The sequence below is a fragment of the Dromiciops gliroides genome, chromosome 1, assembly GCF_019393635.1.
Source record: "Dromiciops gliroides isolate mDroGli1 chromosome 1, mDroGli1.pri, whole genome shotgun sequence".
In the NCBI taxonomy this organism is placed as follows: domain Eukaryota; kingdom Metazoa; phylum Chordata; class Mammalia; order Microbiotheria; family Microbiotheriidae; genus Dromiciops; species Dromiciops gliroides.
The window spans coordinates 729,419,788-729,438,261 of record NC_057861.1 but is presented as its reverse complement, the minus strand read 5'-3'; the positions used below and the strand labels follow the sequence as shown (position 1 = coordinate 729,438,261).

Genomic DNA, 18,474 nt, shown 5'->3' with positions numbered 1-18,474 from the left:
ATGTATGTATGATGTATGTGTGTATGTATGTATGTCTTTTGGTCCACAAAACAACCCCATGAGATTGGTACTATTATTCTCTCCCATATTATAGATGAGGAAATTGAGGCAGGCAGGTGTTTAAGTGAGTTGTCCAGGATTACACAGCTCCTAAATATTTGAGACAGGATTTGAACTCAGGTCTTTATTTTAAGACCTTGGGCGGCTGGCTAGGTGATGCAGAGGGTAAGAGTGCAGGACCTGGAGTCAGGAGGACTCATCTTCTTGAGTTCGAATCTGGCCTCAGACACTTACACTAGCTGTGTGATCCTGAGCAAGTCATTTAAGAGTTGGACATGACTGAAAAATGACTAAACAACAACAACAACTTCACTTTAAGAAAACCACATGAAAACTAGGAGCTGGGAGGAGGTACATTTATAATCCATTAAAACATATATAAGGGGCAGCTTGGTGGCGCAGCGGATAGAGCACCGGCCCTGGAGTCAGGAGGACCTGAGTTCAAATCCAGCCTCAGACACTTAACACTTACTAGCTGTGTGACCCTGGGCAAGTCACTTAACCCCAATTGCCTCACTAAAACAAAACAAAACAAAACAAAACATATATAGTTCAAGCCCGTTTAAAGAAATCCTGATATACAGAAGAAGCAATTGTGTAGGTATGTGTGTGTGTGATGGGGGGCAGAGGGGAAGGGCGGTTGTTTGCACTCCAAAGGATACTTTGCTTTACAGAGTTCTTTTAAATATAGATCAATCTCCCTCAATCCAAATAAAGTGTGACTTGCTTCCAAAACTTGACACATTGCCTGGCAGAGCAGATATTTAATAAATGCTTATCGATTCATTTATAAAAATAGTTTTGATTGCAACTTTTCAGTAACAATTCCACTGTGTAAATAATGCAACATACAAATGTGGTCTTAACCCTTCTGAAAACAGACCTGGTCATTGCTGATGCAAATCCATCTTGCTTATTGGGCTTCCCTGTGCAAACTGTTAAACATCAATCAGCTTGGAAGAACACTCTAGAACATGGATTCCTGGTAGCTTCTCTAAAAAGGATAGATTTAGGCCTCCTAGATGTTTCATTATTTATTTTGATCATTGCTGATAAGAGGTACCCAAGTCCCTGGAGGCTGTCATCCAAGAGACTTGGGTTTCAACCCCAGAGTTAGTCCAGTCAGTCTACGGCCCCACCTCTGTCTTGGTTTCCCAACACTAATGTATGGGTTGTGTTGATTTCCATAACTCGGAGGAAGATCGAGAGGAGTGATGGTAATGCTTTGAAGATGCAAAGTGCTGAGTCTGATGACTACGTTGGCTTTAGGAAGGATCTACCTCTTTTTCTTATACTCATGAAAGCAAGATCTGTGGCATCCAGCCCTGGATGTCGGGTTCTGATAACATGGTAGGTCTGTTATTAAGTGGCTTTCTGATACTTTGCTTAACACTGCCTGATGACAAGGGGAGTTGGGCTCAGGGATAACTGTAGGCAAAGAGCAGGCCGACCCTTCTACCACAATGCTTGACAAACCGAAAATGCTGAAACACAGACCTGTACTTGTTTCTCTTCCTACTCAAAAACTTTCAACAGCTCCCTATTGCCCCCAAGACAAAGGACAAAGCCCAACAGCTTTAAGGACTTTCCCAAGCTTAGTTCAGCACAGCACCCAACACATAGTAAGCACTTATGTTTATTGACCAAGTGACAATCTTGTCTCCATCCTAGCACTCACTTTGTAATCAGAGATTCTGGGTTCAAATCCTGCTTCTGCTACTTGGGAATACCTTGGGAACGTTCCTGAATTTCCCTTAATCTCAGTTTCCTCATCCGTCCAATGAGAGGGTTGAACTCACTGGCTTTTGGAGTCCCTTCAGGTCATACTTTCTGTCACTCTTTTTTATGCATCACCACAGTCAAACTGGCCTATTGACTCTTCCCTAACACAATATGACATATGAATTTGGACCCAGAGGCCAAAACCAGGGTGGGGGTGGGGGGAAAGAAGGGAATAAGCATTTATTAAGCACCTACTAGGTGCCAGGCACTTCACTAAGCACTTTACAATTATTATCTCAGTTGATCTGCACCCTGGGATCAAGTTTTGGCTCTTGTGTGGTTTCTGGCAAATCTCCGGGCCTTACTTTCCTCATCTGTAAAATGAAGGGGTTGGACTCACTGGCCTCCAAGCTCTAGTTTAAATCTTTTTTTCTTTCTTTCTTTTTTTTTTTTGTGGGGCAATGAGGGTTAAGTGACTTTCCCAGGGTCACACAGCTAGTAAGTGTCAAGTGTCTGAGACCAGATTTGAACTCAGGTACTCCTGAATCCAGGGCCGCTGCTTTATCCTGGTCTAGTTTAAATCTGTACCACTGTGATCCCACCTCAGCAGATGGTCCTCCAAGTGTGAATGTGCTCCTTCCTTTTCCCCATCTTCCTCTCAGTCACGGCTTCAATACCTTCTCCACCATGAGACCTTCCCCAGTCTCCCCCATTGTTCACTGTCTCTTCCTCCTTAAATATCTTTATAGTATTTTTTTTTGGTAAGGCAATTGGGGTTAAGAAACTTGCCCAGGGTCACACAGCTATGAGGTCGGTTTTGAACTCAGATTCTCCTGAATCCAGGGCCCGTGCTTTATCCACTGTCCCACCTAGCTGGCCCTATAGTATTTTTAATAGATTTCATATTGACCCATATGTCTATGAACATGTCATACCCCTTCACCAATAGGAGAATGTCTGCTTGGGGACAGCTAGGTGGAGCAGTGAATAAAGCACTGGCCCTGGATTCAGGAGTACCCGAGTTCAAATCCAGCCTGACACTTGATACTTACTAGCTGTGTGACCCTGGGCAAGTCACTTAACTCCCATAGCCCCCCCCCCCCCCAAAAAAGAAAGAATGTCTGCTCCTTGAGATCAGGGACTATCTTGGTTTTGTATCTCTGCCATATAACACATAGTAAGCAGTTTAATAAATGTTAAATAGCACTGAACTGTGTTTATACCAAAATGAAGCCCAGAGGGCTGATGCCAGCCTGCTCTTCCATCCCACTGATGGTTTAGTCCTTTCCATTGACTCTTTTTTTTTTTTTAGTGAGGTAATTGGGGTTAAGTGACTTGCCCAGGGTTACACAGCTAGTTAGTGTTAAGTGTCTGAGGCCGGATTTGAACTCAGGTCCTCCTGACTCCAGGGCTGGTGCTCTATCCACTGTGCCACCAAGCTGCCCCTTTCCATTGACTCTTACCTTGCAATGATGACTGAATAACTATGTGTGGGCACAGCTAAAGCAGAGCAAGTTTGTTACTCATATGGTAAGTTCAGAACTATTTCCTTTTTTTTCCTGAGTTTTAAAAAATATATTTCCTTTTTAAAAATCTGGCTTATAATAAGCACAGTTCAAGTGTATGAAGTGATTTATGACTGAAAAAAAGTCTTTTCCATAATTACCCTAAGAGGTGGGCACTGTGGGCATTATTAACTATTTTTATAGGTGAGGATAATGAGGACCAGAAATGACGTGATTTGCTCAGGATCACACACCAAGGGTCATTGTTTTTCCTACTAGCCCAGGGAATCTTAAAACTTGGGAGGTGGTTTTGCTTTCAAAAATTCCATCTTAATTTCAATAGAATTCTATGAATTTACAGACATTATTCTGAAAAGGGTTCCACAGGCTTCACCAGACTTTCAAGAGATCTACACCATGCTGCCACAAAATGGGGGTGGGGGTGGTATTTTATACCTTCCACATGTTACCTCTGAACCAACCAGAGGATTCTTAGATCCAGGGCTGTAAGGGACCTTAGAGGCTCCAGTCTAGCCTCCTCATTTTATCTGAGGAAACCAAGACCCAGAGGGGATTAAGGGCCTTGTCCAAAGTCACACAAATAGGAATCACTCGAGGTGGGATTGGAACCCAGTTCCTGTTGTGATTCTACAGCCAGTGGTCTTTCCATTGTACCATGGAGGAACCTGACACCCAGAAAACAGAGCCTTCCACATGACCTTCACTTCTTGTATGATTCAAAGGGTCTTAGTAAATTTTTCTAAAATTCATTCAAAACAACTCAGGCTTACCTTTCGAGGCTTCACTTTATCTTGTAAATCGTACTGGCCAATTCCTTTATAGCTGATCCCGAGCCACCAAGGAATCCCTTGTTTATCCTACAAAATGGGGGGAAAAAACCCTCTGAGAAGAAACTAAAGCCAGCAATCTGGGGATGGAGCCACTGTGAGCTACTTCATGCTTCCAGTATTAGTAGCTTGGAATTATGGGAAAACAATCCGTTCTTTTAGAGTTTTCTGAATGAGATGATGATAATAATTGGAGCAGCTAGCATTTATATAATGGTTTAAGGTTTGCAAAGCACTTGACAAATATGAACTCATCCCATTTTTCTCCCCCAATAACCCTTTAATGCTTCGAATAATATAACATTATTATTATTTTGGCCAAACAGAGATGAAACGTTAAGCAATTGAACAGAGAATTAATCCAGAATATAGAATCCCTTTGGCTTCTTGCTCTCTCAAGGAGAGAGAATATAGCCGGTGTCTAATAAAGGTTTGCTCAATTCAATACCTACAAATCATAGTGTTGGATGTAAGAAAAGCTACAAGCAGGGTATGCTGGAGTCAGTTCCAACAGGCTTGGGGGAGTTGTTAAATTTCAGTGTGAGCATTTACACCTCATAAATAAGCAAAGGCTACAAAACAGGGCTTGATTTATTGTTTTGTTTATTGCCTAGACTTGAGAAAGTCTCTAGACTTAGAGGAAAGGTTGATAATACAGATACTGCATTAAACTTTAAAGTTAATTCAACTTAAAGGTGTGTCATGCATACATTTGAGGGGAGGGAGGGGTGGCCAGTTGTTAAACTGTTTCCCAACATCCACCTCAGACAAGTTAAATCTGATAGGGTCAACAGGGTCACAGCCTTCAAGATTACAACCTAGTAGACAAGTCTTGCTACAAACAAAAACTAGTTACTCTTTATTAACCAGAAAGGATTATTCCCTTATTCAACCAGGTTAAATAAATATTGTTTCTATTTTATGCTCTATAAATCTTATCGATTTAGATGCAGTCCACGGACATCTACCAAGAAATCTAACAGAAGAGGCATTAGGCAATGACAATCCATTTACTTTCAACTGAAAGCTATTTTTATATCCAGAAACATTCTGAAAATATTGTCTTAACACATTTCCTGGGAGTTGGGCTATTTAACAGTTGTTAAAAAAAAAAAGTTTAAAAAACACCACCACCACATTGGATTCTGACACTTGTAAAACTGTTGCGCAGTTTAGCAGCTTAGAAAAGTTATGGATAACATTTTATCAAAATATATTTACCTTCACTCCGTAGTAATGGACTCCATAAGTGGGTAGAGCTTCTACTATTTTCATGTACCTGCAGAAAGTCAGTCTATGTCATTATTTTTGTAGAAATTCTATTAGTGATAAAAGTGAAATGACATTAAGTGACTACTGAAAGCTGCAAATGACATTGGGGTGTGATATGCCACTGCCAGTTTTCCTGTGCACATTTTATCGGCCCCCACAGATGTGCCAGTTGCCATGACTAACGTCTCTGACCCAAGTTATAATAAAATAAAACTTTCCGGTTAGTAATGTATTTTGGCTTATCAAAATTTCAGGAAGTTGAGAACAAAACTTCCATTTCTAAAAGACTTTTAGAACTGTTCTTTTCGATGTATCAAGGAAAGGGCTGCTTTATTAAAAACATGGAATATCTCTGGTATGGAAAACTTTCCTATCATAAACTCAGAAGACAACCAGTTCTTGGGGATGGTGTGATTAGGACTAAACAAAGCAGAGACTTTAGTAAAAATGTCACGCCATATTTATGCTGTTAACAGATTTCAACTTGTAGCACTATGACACCAGTGACCAAAAGTCGCCGTGTCCTATAGAGCAATTCTCAAATTTTGTTTTTATTCAAAGTAAAAAAAAAATATCCATCCATCCAATATTTATATAGTGTCCAGCACAAGACATAATGCTAAAGATTTTAGATGAGACAAAAATGAGTTAAAAATGAGTAAATAGTTGGCACAAAGAAACAAACAAAATGTTTGTTGAGGAGGCGTGTTGGACCAGACAGGCTTTGAGGCATCTTATAATTTGGGGAGTTTCTCATTCTGCAATCTCTGCTCTTGAGGTTTTATAACAGTGAGGGAGGATAAGAGCAGCATATAAATAACTATAATGCCCATGTTAAAAATGATAAATGTGATGAGCGGTATAAATAATGTGCTTCAGGAATTACATGAGGGAGGGAGCACATCTGGTTAGTGATGAAGGTAGAAGAATTCGTAGCAGGCGCTGAAGGATGACAAGGATTATGACTGACAGAGATGAAGTGGTGGCCTTCCAGATGGAGGGGACTAGAAGAGAGGATTTGGACTCAGAATCAGGAAGTGACCATGAATAGAAATGAACATCACAGTGAAAAAAACCTCAAGGGATTATTCTATCACAACTAAGTAAGATGCACTTGAAAAAGGAACTAAAGGTAGGCAGCTAGGTGGCACAATGGATAAAGCACCGGCCCTGGATTCAGGAGGACCTGAGTTCAAATCCAGCCTCAGACACTTGACACAAGCTAGCTGTGTGACCCTGGGCAAGTCACTTAACCTTCACTGCCCTGCAAAAAAAAAAAAGAGAAAAAAGAAAAAGAAAAGAAACTAAATTTTTTACTGAAGGACCTGATTTTGAATCAGAGCTTTTCTAATTGCTACCTAAGTGATCTTAGGCAAGGCTCTCTATTTTGTAGCCTCAGTTTTTTCTTCTTCACAATGAAAGGATTAAGACTAGATGATAAAACCTCTTTGGGTTTTATAGTTTGTGATCATATTTTAGTTTTGGAAATATTCATTAGTTTATTCAACAAACATTTATTGAGCACCTACTATGTGAAAGTCATGGTATTAGGTCTCAGTTTCCTCATTTGTAAAATGGGGATAATAATAACAATTAGTAACAACAATAATATCTCCTAGGGTGGGGGCAGCTAGGTGTCACAGTGGATAAAGCCCTGGCCCTGGAGTCAAGAGAACCCGAGTTCAAATCTGACCTCAGACACTTGACACTTACTAGCTATGTGCCGGTGGGCAAGTCATTTAACCCCCATTGCCCCACAAAAACAAAAACAAACAAAATAATACCTCCTAGGGTTGTGAGGATGAAATGAGATAATATTTGTAAAGCATGTTGTAGACCTCCAAGTAGTTTTTATTATTGTTGTTGTTTTATCAGTAGTTTTCAACAATTGGGAAATGATAATGGCCACAAACTTAGTTCAACTGAAAGACTTGAAAAGTTCATTTTAAACATTTTAGTTAATTCAAAATTCACTTATGAAATTCACAAGGATTACCAGGATGGGGAGTTACCTGTTTTCATAAAAATGGATTTCTTGGTCTATCATTGTGGATTTTATGAGAACAGCAAAGAGATAATAAATATCCTGCCTTTCGTTCCCTGAAGTCCAGGCTAAGTAACCATGCCCAAGAGTATAACATGGCTCCTTGAAACTGTCTTCACAGTTATTTGTGAATATGTGCTTTCTTCTCTCCCCAACAAGCTATGCCTTGTGACAAAGACTCAAAAAGAGAAAAACAGAAGTTCAACAAACTAATCAATACACTATTATTGATTATATACACATGTATATGCACATACATATACATACATAGTAAAAATATTGTATTTATATATATATATATGTGTGTGTGTGTATATGCACAGAAGCTGGGGCTAAGGGAAGAGAACATACATATATGAATGTGTGTATGTACATGTGTATGTACATGTACATATATGTGAAGAGATGAGTGAACATAGCCTCCCTTACTGCTGGCTAGAAGTAAGGATGCTGGGGTTATGGGCAGGAAGGGAGGCTGTGTTCTCTCATCAGTCTGGAAGAAGTTAGATTTATATCCATAGATCACACTACATACCACAATAAAACTCCAAATGCATACATCTAAGCAGCTAAGTGGTAGAGTAAACAGAGCATGAGCCTTGGGAGTCAGGAAGACCTGAGTTCAAATTCAGTCTCAGAAATTTATATTTATCTATGGCTCTGGGTAAAAATCTCTTAATTTCTCTCAGCCTTAGGTTCCTCATCTTTAAGATGGAGATAATAATATTCCCTACTTTGAAGGGAATTAGACAGCTAGGTAGCTCAATAAATAGAACACTGGACCTGAAAAGTCATGAAGACCTGAGTTCAAAGTGGCCTCAGACACTTCCTAGCTATGGGACCTCAGGCAATTCCCTTAACTCCATTTTCCTCAGTGTCCTTATCTGTAAAATGAATTAGAGATGGAAATTGCAAACCACTCCAATATCTTTGCCAAGAAAACCCCAAATGGGGTCAGAAAGAGTCAAAGATGACTCAAATGACTAAATCACATCAATAAAAACCTTAAAGCAAGGCTGTAAGGATCAAATAAGAAAAGCACCAGGCCTACTAAGCATTATAAATGATAGCCACTATTACTGTTGTTTAAAAGGCTCCAAATCACTAATGGTGAATGCACATTAGAAGTCCCACTTCACGTCCATAAGACTGGCAAAGTTGAAAAAGAAAAATGACAACTGTTGGAGGGAATGTGGGAGGATACACACCAATTGTACTGCTGTTGCATCTGTGATGGACTTCTAAGTACAACAATATTTATAGCAGCACTTTTTGTTGTGGCAAAGAACTGGAGATAAAGAAATGCTTATTAATCGGCAAATGGCTGAACATATGAATGTAATGGAATATTATGTAAGAAATTATGAAAGGGCTGGGCACAGTGGTACATTCCTGTAATTCCTGCTATGAGGAAGAAGGCTGAAGCCTGTAGATCTCTTGAGCTGAGAAGTTCTGAACAGCAGTTGGGGCAAAGCAGAGTGCTGTCCACACAAAGTTTGGCATGCATATAGTGCAGCCCTAGGAGTGATATGGGGGGGTGGGGAACAAGGGGGAAGACACCAAGCTGCTTATGGAGGGGTAAACTGGCCCAGGGTAGTTTCCATGCTGATCAGGGTAGGATAAGGAAGGTTAGGGGCTGCTGTATTTCTAGCCCAGAGGGGATGGGGAGATCCAATCTAAAAAATAATAATAATGGAAGGAAGGAAGGAAGGGAAGGAGGGAGGGAGGAAGGAAGGAAAGGAGGAAGAATGAGAAAAAAAAGAAATGAGGAAAAGGATGGAATAAGAGAAGCTTGGTAAGGTTTATATGAACTGATGCAGTGAATGGGAACTAGGGAACTTGTATACAATGTCAACAATAACTGCAGCAGTTTAATTACAAAGTGAAACAACTGAACACCACTATGACCCGTCCTGACTCCAGAACGGTGCTAAAAGATTTGTGCTTCCTGCCTCTTGGGAAGAGATGGGTGAACCAAGTACAAAGTGAAACAGACTTTTTCAGACGTGGCCAATTTGTGAATTTGTTTTATGTAACTATGTATTTGGTGCCAAGGAAGCCTTTAAGTATTGGGGGGTGGGAGAGGAAAATTGGGGAAGATTAGAGAGTCTGTAGCAGTGATACCAAAAAAAAGGGGGGTACCAATGAATCATTACAAAAATCAACAGAAGAGTACAAAAGGAGGTTCAGAAGGGGACAGATATGATATTGGAATTGTTGGAACTACCATTTTAAAGTTAGAAGTATATTTTTTAAAAAACACCACAACACCCAATCATACACCAATCAGTTTTACCTATGCAATCCTCTTTTTCTGTTATTCTGTGTGTTGTGAAATGTTAATGTTTGCTGCTGTTTATGAAGTTCATAACATTATGAAAATCTTTTTAAAACAACAAGAGGGGGGGCAGCTTGGTGGCACAGTGGATAGAGCACCGGCCCTGGAGTCAGGAGTACCTGAGTTCAAATCCAGCCTCAGACACTTAATACTTACTAGCTGTGTGACCCTAGGCAAGTCACTTAACCCCAATTGCCTCACTAAAAAACAACAACAACAACAACAACAAGAAAAGAGACTGGAATCTAGGGACATGGGTTTAATCTTTAGTGCTGCAAGTGACTTAACTGGGTCAAGTCAGAAAGCATTTATTAAATGCCTACTATATAAAATTTGCTAGATATTGTGCTAAACGATGGGGGATACAGGGATACAAAGGGAAAAAACAGTCCTTCTTCTCAAGGAGCTCACAGTTTAATGGGAGGGAGAACATGCAAACAACTAGTACAGGATTAATTGTGGATAGTCTCAGAGGCAAGGTACTAAGCCTAAGGAAGACTGGGAAAGGCTTCTAGCAGAAGATTTTTGCAAGATTTGAAGGAAGCTGAGAAAGCCCAGAGGCAAAGCCAAGGAATGAAGAGAATTGCAGGCACAAGGCACAGCCAGCGGTGTGACCTTGGGTAAATTATTTGAAATTCTCTGAGCCTGCTTCCTCATTTGTAAAATGAAGGAATTGGACAAGGTTCCTTCCAGCTCAAAATCCTGGGAAAAACTCTTAGGTATAACCAAATGTCCATTTAAAATGATGTTCTTGGGGCGGCTAGGTGGCACAGTGGATAAAGCACCAGCCCTGGATTCAGGAGGACCTGAGTTCAAATCCGACCTCAGACACTTAACACTTACTAGCTGTGTGACCCTGGGCAAGTCACTTATCCCCCATTGCCCCGCAAAAAATAAATAAATAAAATAAAATGATGTTCTTAGCCAAAATATACAGTCATATTTTACAAAAAAAAAAAATCCAAACAGATAGTATACTAACAAGTTTACTGTAGAAACAGGACAGCTCAGGGCAGCTAGGTGGCACAGTGGATAGAGCACCAGCCCTGGAGTCAAGAGTACCTGAGTTCAAATCTGGCCTCAGACACTTAACACTTACTAGCTGTGTGACCCTGGGCAAGTCACTTAACCCCAATTTCCTCACTAAAAAAAAAAAAGAAAAGAAACAGGACAGCTAATTTTATTTGTTTCTTGAATAAGTAGGTATATGGTAGTACGGGTGTTCTGATAAAACATGAGATTAAACAGATGAAAAGAGTATAGAGTGGCACAGATATTGTCTTTGATTTTAGCTATTATGATATTAGAAAACTGTTTTGGTTCAATCTGTCCTTTATTTGTTGGGGAAAGGGCTGGTAGGGGAATATGTAATATAAATACAAATCAATACAACTGGTAGGTTGCAAATTAGCAAAGATAAAAAAGATGGGAATCCTCATTGTTTGAGGGGTTGGGAAAAGATGTGTATACGAATGCATGATTGGTAGAGCTGTGAATTTGTCCAACTACTCTGTAAAGCAATTTCTAATCATTCTAAAAACTGACTAAAACATTACCATATTAGAAAGAAAACTTGAATAAAAGAAAAAATGAAAGTGAAAAATAGCATGCTTCAATCTGTGTTGAATATTGGTTCTTTCTTTGAAGGTGGATAGTATGCTTCATCATTAATCCTTTGGGGTTTTCTTAGATCATTGTATTGCTGAGAACAGTTGTCTTCATCAAACAATATTGCTGTTACTGTGCAGAACATTCTCCTGGTTCTACTTACTTTACAATACATTAGTTCATATAAGTCTTTCCAGGCCTTTTTGAAATCATTCTGGTTGTCATTTCTTATAGCACAGTCATATACCACAGCTTAACAATTACCTAATTTATGGTATTCCTTTGATTTCCAATTCTTAGCCAACACAAAAAGAGCTGCTATAAATATTTTTTGTACAAATAGGTCTTTTTCTCTTTTAGGAGATGTTTTTGGTATATAAACCTAGCAGCAGTATTGCTGGATAAAAGGGCATATGTCCAGTTTTATAGCCTTTTGGGCATAATTCCAAATTGCTCCCCAGAATGGTTGGATCCATTCACAACTCTACCAATGGTGGGTTAGCTTTTCCCACATCCCCTCCAACATTGAATAGTTTCCCTTTTTTCTTATATATGCCACTCTGACAAGTATAACCTACATCTGATTGCTTACTGACTCAGGAAAGGGGCAGGGGAGGGAGGGAAGGAGGGATAGAATTGGAACTCAAAACTTTAAACACAAATGTTTATTATTACCGCCCCCCCCCAAAAAAGTGACTAAAATAGCTATTCTCTTTGGATGGATTGCTAGGCATCCCAAGGTCAATGATTAAAAAGGGTCTTATATACACAAAAATACCTAGAGCAGCATGGGGGGTGGGGTGGGGTGGGGGTAGCATAGACCAGGAAACAAAATTGTAGCCCATTGATTTGGGAATGCCTAAAGCTGCTACTTGAATGTAACAGAATGTTGCCGCATTCTAAGTGATGAATATAGAGAAAGATGGGAAGAGATGCAAACAGATGCAAAGTGAAGTATAAACAGAACTGGAAACATACTTTCTACAATGATTTGCAGCAATGAAAATGGAAAGAACTACCACAAAGCAATTGAAATTGAATACTCTGACCTAATAAAGATCAAAACAATAGAGTATACACCTTCTTCCCTTGTTTCTCAAGGGTGGGAGATGATGGGTGTGGGACACTACATATAACTGGATGGTGTGTTGATTAGTTTTGTTAATCTGCTTCCCCTCCCCCCACCCCCCTTGTTATAAGAAATGATTCTCTGGAAGAGACAGTAGGGAGGGATAGATTAAGAAACCTAGGTGATAAAAGGACAACATTTTTAATTTTAAGAAATAAAAGAATTGCTTTAATGTAAAATTCAGGGCACAAAACTAACTTCTAATAGATGAATAGCAACTCTAGTAACGAAAAAGAAATATACCACTCTGGGTGATAAAAACCAATTGGGAATGTGCAATACAAAACAAAAATACCCTGTGTACTTTCTGTCAAAAGAACATTAGCTAGGGGGAAAAAACCCCAATTAATAAATTGTACACAAGAAACAATGAATATTAGGAATTCCAAGAAAGTGGCAAGCCTTATATTAACTGCTAACAGTGATAAAGATTACAACGATGAAAATGAGAACACCACTTAAAAGCAACTAAAACTGGGATTAACTGCAAGGCAACAGATCTTGGTTCCAGAAAAGAGATGACATCTTATGTAGAAAAACAAATGAAAACATTACTCTCCTCTCTACAGAAGCATGGTCTATTAATTTAGGAAGGGATAAAAGAGGGAGGAAAAGAAAAAAAACCCAAGAAACAAGGAAGAAAATAATTCCTTCCTTTCCTTATACTTTCTTGCTATGAATGATAGGATACATGACTGAATGAAAACTTTAGTGACCAATTATTTCTAATTATGCAAGCGAACATCCCAAACAAGGAAATTGTAACTTATATGTAAAGAGAAAAAAGAAAAATACTCACCTAACAATCGCTTGTCCACGAGTCAAGCCTTTGATTTTTTGATAATGTTCAATTACTCTGTCCTCACTGAAAAAAAAAATCAATAAAAAACATGCTTGTGCTTTTTATATAAGGTAATGTCTCAATTTCCTGATCCCCAGGTCATGGAAAAGAAAACTTTACTTTGTTAGAACAAACACAGACTCTTAAAGGGAAAGCCCTTAGCAGATTTGTCAGGGTGGCTCGGACTGAGAAGTTTTTCTTCTTCAGCAGGGGGAAATCCCATCATAATGCTGCTTCCTGGTTGAGACCAGAATGGCTGAAAGGGTTCAATGGGCAAAAGTAACCTGAATAGGTCTAGTATATCTCTCTAAACATTTAGGAATATTAGCATTTCTCCCCTTCCCCCTTTATTTCCCCGGTAGATCTTCTGATAAAAACCTGATTGTCAAAGAACTGACTCTTGCTCTTTGGTCAGCAAACACCATTCCTCTTTGTATTGGGAGTATTCCTCACATTCCAAAGTTTTAACAGGAAGTCCCTCCCCCAACCCCAACCCCAACCCCACTGCCAACTCAATTTCAGGAGGGAGATAAGATCCTAGGTGGAGAGCTGTATTAGCTCACCCAGATGATTGGTTTAAATTGGTAGCTTAGGGTTTATAGGGTATTCAACCTCATTGCTAAATATATAGCGATTCTCACCATCCACTTAGTCATCAACAGAAGGTAGTTAATTTGTATCTTCCTAACATGTAATTTTTTTGTTTCCAGAAACCTTCATAGTTTAAATTGTGAAACCCCCTCCCCCCCCCAAAAAAATTTGGTCATTTTTTGTGAATAATGGGGACATGGGGATGGGGGAGGGGAAGAAATTGTATAGTCTAGAAAATATAATTCTATGGATATGATGAAAACACAAATAAGTAACCAAGTCCACAGATAAAACAACTCGGTGAGTATAGGATCAAACTCTGCCTCACTCCACCTATCCATTCCGTGGCTAAATCATACTGTTTCTATTTCCACAATATTCTCTCATCAGACTCCTCTCTGTGAAGATGACTAAACACCTTAATTGAGGTTCTTATCACCTCTCACCTGCGTGGTTGCAATTGCCTCCTAATTGGTGTCTCCCTACTCCAGTTCTTCTTATGATGCTGGCAACTGATCTTCCTTAATAGAGTTCTGCCTAGGTCATCCCCCTCCTTGATAAACTCCAGTGGCTTCCTATTGCCCCAATATAAAATATAAACTCCATTGTTAAATTTTGTAAACCTGTCACAACCTGGACCCACAACCTTTTTCTAACCTCATCAGACACAACTCATCTTCCCGCACTCTGTGATCCAGCTAAATGTAAATGTCCTTTTTTCTCTTCCTTACTATCAACCCTCCATCTCCTGTCTCCCCATCCACCCATGCTTGGAATGCACTCCCTCCTTACCTCCACCTCCAAGCATCTAGCCCTCCTTCCTTTAAGACACAGCTCAATCACTTGGAAACCTTTCTGGCTCCCTCCTCCCCCATTTGTGAGCTCCCTCCCAAACTATTATTTATTCACTTTATATTTATGTGGCATATATTGGTACATCTTGCTGTCCTTCCCATTAGAACGTAAGCTCATTTCAAAAAGAGTTTGCTTCTGTCTTTATATTTTTATCCACAAAACAAAGCACAGTGCCCGGTGCACAGCAGTTACTTAATAAATAATTGTTGATTAATGTAGTGTTGGGAATTTTAGTAGACTCCAAGTTCATTTTGAGGCAACAATGTGTGTGACAAGGCAGCCAAGAAATGACTTAGACTTCTGGTATTACTCAGAGGTATTAGGACATGCTCTCTGCATGGCCAGACTCTATCTGAAATACTGTGTTTGGTTTTAGATGCAAGCTTCAGGAGAGACAATGGAGACGGACTAAAAGAAGGCAACTGAGTTATGAAAAGTGTCTCAGGCTCATGACATGAAAGAATTCTTTAATTTTTTTTTGTCATGGACCCCTTTGTGTCCTTTTATGCACAAAATATGTAATATTCCAAAGGATATCAAAGGTCAGGGAAAAATAAAAATGTGATGCTTTTCCCATTCAAGTTCACGAACCTCTAGAAATATATCCATGAACTCCTGGGAACCTTGAAGTTAAGAACAGGGGGAGGGGCAGCTAGGTGGCGCAGTGGATAAAGCACTGGCCCTGGATTCAAGAGGACTGGAGTTCAAATCCAGCCTCAGACACTTGACACTTACTAGCTGTGTGACCCTGGGCAAGTCACTTAACCCCAATTGCCTCACTAAAAAAAAACAAAAACAAAAACAAAACAAGAACTGGAGGAAGTTCTGTGTAAGTAACAGAAGACTTAGAGAAAAGATGTTTGCTATCTTGAAGTATTTGAAAAGCTCTAGTGTGTGAGAAGGATTAGGCTTGCTCTAATTGTCTGTGTAAGGGTGAAACTAGGAGCTATGGAACAAGAGGACTGATCGAGGCTCCATGTCATGAAAACCCAAGACCCAGGGCTACCCAAAAGGGTAACAGGCCACCTCAGAAGAGTGTGGGTTCTGTAGCACTGGAATTACTTGAAGCAAAGGCTATATGGCCATTTCTCTTGGCTTATAGAATAAAGGGATCATAGGCCTAGAACCTCAAGGGGCCACAGAGACCACATAGTCTAATCCCTGTGTTTTACTAGTGAGGAAATGAGACCAATACAGATTAAGTGACTTGTCCCAAATCATACTATGTCAGGGAGAGTTCACTATGTAGCCACTGATGTTCCTTCTTAGACTGAGATTCTAAGGAACAGTTTTTCAAGTACATGGACACCTTACCATACTTTTTCTTTAATAATTTATTAATCAATTGATAACAATAAGTTAATACTTAATGCTTGTTTAGGAATAACTAAATGAATAAAACTTATCTAATCATAAATAATTAAATAAAATCAGTCTTATTACAGAGTGTTTGCCCAGCTGCTAAGCATCCTGGTCATTTACTAGCATGTACTAAGACTCTTTTCAGTACTTTATAAAGAATTGCTTCCCAGGTTTCTGGGTCTCATTTTCTTCATCAGTAAAACAAAGAAGTTGGAATAGGTGATTACTAAGGTCTCTTTCCAGCTTTATCATCCTATGAATACACTCAGCTCTTTACCAAGAACTTTACCAGTATCTGCTACATAGCAATCTCCAGCAAGTCTACAACAAAGCTATGGAGCTAGATAAAGGTCAAGCAAGAACAGGAATTTCTCTGGGAAGTCCCAATATTTACCTGATTTCCTTGATAGCCCATTTACTTTTCTGAGCTCATCTGACCCTTAATGTTTTCTATGTTTGTTTGTTGGTTGCTATTTTCAATCCCATGATAAATATTCAGCTCTCCACAAAGTTGGTCTTGTGGTTGTCTTCCCTCATTAGACTGTAAGATCTTTGAAGGTAAAGACTCTTCCTTTCCATTTTTGTATCCCCAGCACTTGGCACACAAGAGGCTCTTACCAAATGCTTTTTGACTGACTGTGTTTGCATCTTGATGTGACTTACCAATAAGCAAGGGATGGGTGCTCCTGAAGCGTCTGGGTAGGAAAAGCGGGCAGGGTTTTTAAGTCTTTCCTGGCATTGTCATCACTAAAAATAAAAGCAAGACACAATGATCAGCCTCGTGGTCAGAAATAAAATGTTTTTGATCTTTATAATCATGAAAGTAACAGCCCCAGGGAAATGATTCTTTTATGCAGCAGTATATCATAAAACTGGGATTCTTTGAGCTGTCTCATGTGGGCAAAACTATTAGTAAACAGAAAGAATGCATAAGTCAGCAGGATGAAGTCAAAAGAAGCTAAGCCGGGAGGGCTACATGGTCAACACTTAATTCTGACATTTACTAGCTGTGGGGCCTTGGTTGAATCACTTAATCTCTCTCAGTCTTGGTTTCTTCATCTATAAATACCTGCCCCATCAACCTTGCAGGGTAGCAGGGCAGCTGTGAGGATAACAATATAATGAATAGAAAGTGCTTTGCAAACCTTATATACACACGTTAGCTATTATTAATAATAATGCAGTCATCCAGAAAGCATTTGATGGGCATCTAGAATTATTTACATAACAATTGGGGAAGAGAGCAAGATACAGAAGATTTATGTAAAATGCTTTGTAAATCTTAAAAGTAATATTATCAGTGTCAGGAAATATTATTAAGGATTATGCCTTAGGAGCCCAGCTTAATGAAAGAAGACACCTGAAACAATATAAGGCAGCATGTCAAACAACTCAGTTGGATCTGACAAGCATTTATAAAGCACCCACTATGTGTCTGGACAAGTACTTTAAGATCTCACAACAGCAAGAGATTAATAAGAGTGAGAATGATGAGGGAAAGCTTCCTACTACTCTGAGGGTTCACTCCTTATCCAGTAAACTGGCAAAGAAGAAAAAAGATAGCCAACACTCATACATAGTTGGTTTAATGGTGAATTGGTAAAAATCAAATTGAACCATGCTAGAAAAATGATGAAATGGTTCAGAACCTTTGACATCAATCCTAGGGCTACAGATTGAGGAGGCACAAGAAAGAGGATCAAATAAGACAATATTTGTAAAGTGCTTAGCACAGTGTCTGGCGCCAGATAAATCTCAGCTATCATCATTATTATTATCACTGTTAATGGGAAAGGGCAAACATACAGAAAAAAATTTAGGACAATACTTTCTGTTGTAGCAGAATACTAAAAACAAAGTGAATGCCACTTGATTGTGGAATGGCTGAACAAAATAGAGTATGTGACTGCAATGGAATGGGATTACATTGTAAGAAACCACAGATTTGAGGAACTTGGGGAAACTTGAAAAGGCTTGTTAGAACTGATAGAGAGAAGCACGTGGGCAAAAAGACAATAAACAAATTAACCACAATAATGTAAACAACCATTCAGATCAAAGGGATGATCAGTTATGACTCCATAAGTCTGATCCTGTATACCTTCCTTGGCGTAGAAGGTGGTGTGCTACAGGTGCCAAATGGGGCATATGTCAGACATAGTCTAGGTGGTGGCTTATATTACTTTAAATGTGCTTTGTAACAACCAACAAGGGATGGTTTGGGTATTGGGAAGGTGACAGCAAAGTAAATAGAAATTCAAAAGTGACAAAAAATTCATTTTTAAAAAAGCCTTATGGA

The 18,474-nt window shown here is 39.3% G+C and overlaps 1 protein-coding gene across 2 annotated transcripts in view; it reads right to left on the bottom strand.

The window, feature by feature from the left end:
* FRMD4B (FERM domain containing 4B) overlaps positions 1-18,474 on the bottom strand; it is a 367,590-nt gene that overhangs the window by 42,409 nt on the left and 306,707 nt on the right. For both annotated transcript variants that reach the window (XM_043977894.1, XM_043977893.1), the window contains 4 exons: positions 16,839-16,922; positions 13,326-13,391; positions 5,357-5,414; positions 4,079-4,165 (listed from right to left, as the gene is read on the bottom strand). In XM_043977894.1, coding sequence (XP_043833829.1) covers positions 4,079-4,165; positions 5,357-5,414; positions 13,326-13,391; positions 16,839-16,922 — 295 coding nt within the window. The remainder of the gene's footprint in view (positions 1-4,078; positions 4,166-5,356; positions 5,415-13,325; positions 13,392-16,838; positions 16,923-18,474) is intronic.